At 60.1% G+C, this 5,829-nt stretch overlaps 1 protein-coding gene and 1 long non-coding RNA gene across 2 annotated transcripts in view; one reads left to right on the top strand and one right to left on the bottom strand.

Annotated features, from left to right (window-relative positions):
- Positions 1 to 1,691: 1,691 nt before the first annotated feature.
- Positions 1,692 to 5,829, bottom strand: part of LOC125610809 — a 5,480-nt gene continuing 1,342 nt past the window's right edge. The window contains exon 2 of the long non-coding RNA XR_007340863.1: positions 1,692 to 5,770. This is a non-coding gene — a long non-coding RNA (uncharacterized LOC125610809). The remainder of the gene's footprint in view (positions 5,771 to 5,829) is intronic.
- Positions 5,379 to 5,829, top strand: part of Vwa1 (von Willebrand factor A domain containing 1) — a 4,958-nt gene continuing 4,507 nt past the window's right edge. Inside the window, exon 1 of the mRNA XM_015501522.2 lies at positions 5,379 to 5,533. Coding sequence (XP_015357008.2) covers positions 5,461 to 5,533 — 73 coding nt within the window. The 5' untranslated portion in view covers positions 5,379 to 5,460. The remainder of the gene's footprint in view (positions 5,534 to 5,829) is intronic.

Genomic DNA, 5,829 nt, shown 5'->3' with positions numbered 1-5,829 from the left:
AAACGCATTTAAGACAAGTGCACTACCACTGATATATGTCCTAAACCTGAACTTTCTCCCCTCTCCTCTTTCCTTTCTCTCTTTCTCTCCCTCCCTCCCCCTCCCTCCCTCTACCCCCCCCCCCCTCTTTCGAGACAAGAGTCTTGCTAGTTGCCCAGACTGGCTTGAATTTGTGGTCCTCCCAACTGGGCCTCCCAAATAGCTGGGAAACAAGTGTGTGCCACTGCACCTGTCTGCTGATTTATAATGTCTAATTGTGTGTGTGTGGGGGGGTATTTGAGATATTTCTTTCCTTGTAAGTCCAACAGTGTATTAAAAACGACTGCTCACTGTGATTTAACAGAGTCTTATGGTAGCTGAAAATCCTTTTAAAGGATCCAGCACGTCATACTGCCAGCAGGGCTCAGCCTGTGACCAGTGTTGGATCCACAGTGGCCTTGAGCAGAGACCAGTGTATGGCTGGGCTGGGTCCAGTGGGTGTCTTGGGGTTTTCCAACCTTCATCTGTGTCTGGCTTTGATGTCTTTCCTGAGCAGACAGAGCTGGCCAGTTGCCAGCCTGCGTACAAGAGCTTTCCCGAGGCTGAGGGCGCCTTCCTTCCCTTCCTGCCCAGGCTGGGCAGGCTCTGACTGCTGCCACCAGGGGCTGACAATAAGGAGTCTCCTGGGATACCCTTGGCTGAGGATCCGCCTGGCCCTACATCATCAAAACAACAGCTGGGCCTGGTGGGGGTGGGGAGGTAAGTGGCTAGTTCAGCGCCCCCCTCCTGCTAAGCTGGTCCCTAGTCACTGACCATTGACCTGGGCAGGGAGTTCTCCAAAAGGTGTTTCCCAGCTTCCCAGGCTCCCTCTAAACCCCTGACAGCCTCCAGCTGGCCCTGGGATGTGGCTCAGTGGTGGGATGCTTGCTGGGCACGCGGGAGGCAGGCCCAGGATTCCACCCAGGCCTTAGCCCTGGAGAGCAAAGCTGAGCCAGCTGCCAGGCCAGCAGAGCCTGAGGGGCTACAGCTGCCTGCCTGGAGCTGAATGCAGCTCTGCCCTCTCTGGGTCCTCGGCAGGGCCCTGGGAGTCTTCCTTGTCATTCTCCTGAGGGGCAGGGACCTGGCTCTCTAGCCCAGACTCCCCTCTCAGGCCTGAGGTATTCACTTCCTAGCTCTCTTCCCGGAGTCCCACAGATCTCTGTCCCCCAACTTCTTCCCAGCATGAGCTTATGACAGAAACCTCCTCCTCCGGGGTCCTGGTCCCCAGCCCTGGCCCTGCCTCCCTCTCCTCTGCTGGCTGCTCTGGAGTCCTTTCCCCTACCTGAAGGTCTGGAGCAGCCTCACTGTTCCCAGGTCTGAGCTTCACCCCTTCACTAGCTCCAGTCCCTCAGGGCTGCAGAGCCAAGCCAGTGGGTGGGCCAGATGAGACCTACGTTTGTGGGGACACAACTCTTTCCCCTATGGCTAAAGGCCCTGCTTCCTGAGAGAAAGCTAGAGTGTGCATGTGTGGGTGTGTCCTGTCCTACCTACTATCCTCTTTCTTCTTGGATGAGGGTAAGAGGAGGGCTCTGCAAGGTCCCCACCTTGCCTAAGCATGTATTTTTTTTCCCATTATTGATGGACCCTTATTTATAAGTGGTGCTGAGAATCGAACCTAGTGCCTCACACATGCTAGGCAAGCGCTCTACCACTGAGCCACAACCCCAACCCGATAAGGTTGTATATTTTATTCACAAAATATTTGCAGGCACACCCTGCTTGAGGGGCAAGGAGGGCCCATGCTTAGCCCACTGTTCCTCCAGCCTCAGCTCTGAGCTCCTGAGAGGCCTGCCCCACCTAGGCATGTGGGCTGGGCACCATGCTGGCAGTGCCTGAGCTGGAGAGGGTGGGCTAGGAAGGAGGAGGCAGAGTGAGGCCCCTGCTCCTGGGCCCCGACACTAGGGAGGCTGCCCTCAAGGTGTTGATCCAGGCCTGCCCCTTCCTGCTTCCTCCTCCATCTGAGCCCCTGGGTGCTATGCGAACCTGCCTGGACCCTACCTGAGGATGGAGCAGGACATGGCAATCACCTACAGAAGAGCATGCCAGCCAAGAGGACCAAAGCTGGGGTGGCCCACCTCAGAAAGGCACATTATTGTTTGGTGGCACATTCTGGACACCCGAATCCAGACTCTCACTGAGTCCGTGCCCTACCTCTGATGGCGGCTTACCCAGTGTCTCCCTCGGGGCCTGGGATCAGCCCTCTGCCCTTCCTTGGCACTGCCTTCACCATGCACTTGGAATCCCATCACCTCCCTGCTGCCTGAAGGCCCTACACTGGCTCTGCCCTTGCTGTCCGCCAGCCCATGTCCCCTTACTGGCAGGCATGCCCACCCCCACCCAGGCCCTGGCACTCACTGTCCCCCTCTGCCTTTAAGGCTCTTCCTTTGTGCAGCTCTGCCTCAGGTCCCTACTGACTCTCTGCTCTCACAGAGCCCCATCCTCTACAGGGAGAACAAGCTGTCCTGTCCCCTGTCCCTGCTAGCACAGCATCGCCTGTTCACGCCTAGTCTGGTGGTACTGGGAGGAGGGGCTCTGCCTGGTAGCTGGTGTCCCCAGTGCAGAAGCTGGTTTGATGAACACTGCCTGGCACTCACCCTTCCATGCCTCTTCCCTGCTACCTTCACTGCAGGGACTGGGAGAGGTGTCAGCTCTGGGCTCTGGGGGTGAGACAGGCACCCCCAGCTCCCAGGACTGGTCTTGGGCCCTGCCTGGCATGATCCTAACCCTAGGCGGACGAATCAAGTCTAGAGGAAGGGGGGGCAGTGGGAAGGAGCTGTAGGGCCCTGCTGCTCTTGGCTGCCCCTTCCCCTACCCACTGCTTGCCTGGATGAGGCAGGGTCACCGGACACAGCCTCACCCCACTCCCCTGGCCAGGGCCCATGCAGCTGCTCCTGCCACTTCCTGTTTTTGTGTCCCCCGTGGATGTGTGCGTGGGTTTGCATGTAGATACAAACAACTGACAAACAGCAGCTCACAGCAATGGGGTGGGGGCCCAGGCCACTCTGCCCTCAGCTGGGGTCAGGGGTGGGGTCAGAGGCCCCAGGAGATGCCCTTTTCTCTGGGGTTGAACATGACTACAGTGAGCTGGGGACAAAGGGCTCTTCTTCTCTGCAGAAGCCTGGATTGTGTGGAGGAGGGAGCTTTCTCCAGGACCTCAGTGGGGGCAGGGGCAATGCCCTACTGAGAGCAGTGTCCCTCAGTTCAGGGAAACCCCCCACCTGCTTGCAGATAAGCAGCTGGGCCAGCTCTGGGAAGTGAGACACAGCAACTCCCCGCGCCTGGGCCAAGGTTGTGGGAGCAAGGTGCTCTCAGCCTCACCTGCTGCCTCTTCCTCTGGGTCCCCAGGAAGCCAGGCCCAGGCAGAGACTGCACCTGGGAAGGTGGAGGGCTGGGGGATGGGCCCTGCTGTTTGGCCTGGCCAGTCCTTGCCTTTGTCTATGTCTCTGCCCCCTTTACCAACTGGGCCCTGCTCCCTTCAGAGAAGAGGCTTCTGGATCATTCTATTTGTGCTTCCTCTGGTGTCTGCCTAAAGCCCAGGCCTGGCCCTGACCACCACAACTCAGGCTAACTCCCTCACCCTCTGGGATCCCATCTGTCCACAGCTTTCCTCTGGAGGTAGGGAGAGCACTGGGGGGCAGGGCACAGGAATAAGGCTTGCTTGGATTGAGTAGGAGAGTAGGGCTGATGGGGAGGGTCCCCAGGGGGTGGGGCAGCAGCAGTGACTGGGTAGAGGCTGGGCAGACAGGACTCAGTGGAGGCTGGGCCTCCTGTGCCCCTCTCCTTCTGATGTCAGGCTGGAGGAGGGCGCTGCTTCCTTGAGGCCTGAGTCACAGCAAGAAGACCCGCTCAATTTTCCAGAAGGGACGGAAACTTCCCGTCAGCTCAGCCAGGCAGGCTGAGGTGTGACTGTGGGCCTGGGCCGCTATTAGCAGCTGCCTCCCCACAGGGCGGATCCACTGTGGCCCAGCTCCCTGGCAGGCGAGCTTGAGGATGAACTGTCTACCTGGGCGTGCCTCACAGCAGTCGGCAGTGCTGCCACCTTGTTTGGTCTCTGCTCAGTGCCCGTCTCCAGGGCAGCCCTGTGTGCTAGGGGCTGGGGGCCATGTGAGACCCCCTGGGAGGCTTACTCCACTGGGTGAGCCCAAATCCACTGCTCCCCCCACGGAAGCACGCACCAAGCAGCTTCTGGTTGGTGCTGAGGCCTGAGGTCTGTGGAGCAGAGCCAACACCCACTGCCAAGATTCCCGGCAAGGGGGTGGGGGATGGCGGCAGGGACACAGTTCTCACTTGTTCCTGCCGCCAGCTCCTGGGGCTCAGCTGCGCGCTTCCTTTTTTAGGCAAAGCCCAGCTCAGGCCATCCTCCTAGTCCCGCCGCTGAGTCTCACCTGCCAGAAAGGGAGGAAGGAAAACCATTTTAAGTCCCATCCGTCCGTCTTCCCCACCAGCATCCTCCTGCAGAGGGTGAGAAGGGAGGGACATCCTGGCAGACATACCCCTGCCACATGTGTGTCCCCAAACTCAACTCCATGGTTACCCCACAGGAAGGGATCTTACGAGGGCTGCAGCGGGGCTCCTGCACAGGGGAGGAGGCCCAGTGTTCCCAGGGAACACTGCATCCCCTTTCTGGGCCTAGTCAAGATTACAGAACCCAGGGGCTGGGGCTGGGGCTCAGTGGTAGCGCGCTTGCCTAGCATGTGTGAGGCACTGGGTTCAATCCTCAGTACCACATATAAATAAATAAATAAACAAACAAATAAATAAAATGAAGGCATTTTATCTACAAAATATTAAAAAAAAAAAAAAAGATTACAGGGCTCAGCTCTGTCTAGTGGGCCCCTCCAGTCCTGCTAGGGTCTTATATCTGTGGCCTCGGGCCCTTCCTTGGGTAGAGTGTATGAGGCCAGCAGTAGGGCCATTATGGGCACGGCGCAGGACAAGGCCTGGACCAACTGTCTCCTGTTCCTGTGTCTTGTCTTCAGGCTCCTGTCCCCACTCTAAGGCCCTTCCAGTTCCTGTTGATTAGTCCTTAGGGACACCTATCCCTCAGCCTTGTTGCCAAGGTGCAGCCAGGACCTGGGGTTTGGCTTCAGGGGCCCCCAACACTTGGGAATCACAGGCAAAGGGTTTGGAGTGCGGGCGACCCCACAGCCTTACAGCCGGGAGAGGGGAGAGCCTGTGTGTGCATGCCCACAAGTGCGTGCCTCGGTGGTGCCTGGGTTGGTGCTGCGTGTCCCCTCTTGTCCAGGTGGCTCGTGAGTGCTCCCCTGCCAAGTCCGCGCAGGTCGTTTCTGGGGTGCGCGCATGGGTGAGTGCGTGCGCCCGCGGCGTGGGCGTGGTCGTGGGTGTGGCCTCCCGGGGGCGGGCCCTCTCAGGCCCGCGCCCGGCTGTCCCGGAGCAAGCCAGCAACAAGCTGCGGCCGAGCGCCCCATCCCACCGCGCGCGATGCTCCCCTGGACGGCGCTCAGCCTGGCCCTGAGCCTGCGGCTGGCGCTGGCGCGGAGCGGCGCGGAGCGCGGTGAGTGCGGCGGGGCCAGGGCTCTGACTCTTGACGACCCCTCGTTCCCGCTGCCCACGCTTGGCTGCGAGGCGGGTGGGCTGGCGGCTTCGGGAGCTGAGCTGGGAGCGAGCCAGCACCCCAAGCCACCTGTTGGGGGGCGCGCCCAGGTGCTCCAGGCGGCACGACTGAGCCGCGAGGCCGGCGTCTGCCATGCCCCGCCGGCAGGTCCACGGGCCGGACCCAGAGGGGAGAAGTCTGTGGGAGAGGCCGTCCCGCCTCAGTTTCCCTACCTTCCGAACCGCCCTCGGTAGAGG

This window comes from Marmota marmota, unplaced genomic scaffold (genome assembly GCF_001458135.2).
Source record: "Marmota marmota marmota unplaced genomic scaffold, marMar, whole genome shotgun sequence".
In the NCBI taxonomy this organism is placed as follows: domain Eukaryota; kingdom Metazoa; phylum Chordata; class Mammalia; order Rodentia; family Sciuridae; genus Marmota; species Marmota marmota.
The sequence above is the reverse complement of the archived record's forward strand: the minus strand, read 5'-3'. Positions and strand labels throughout refer to the sequence as shown.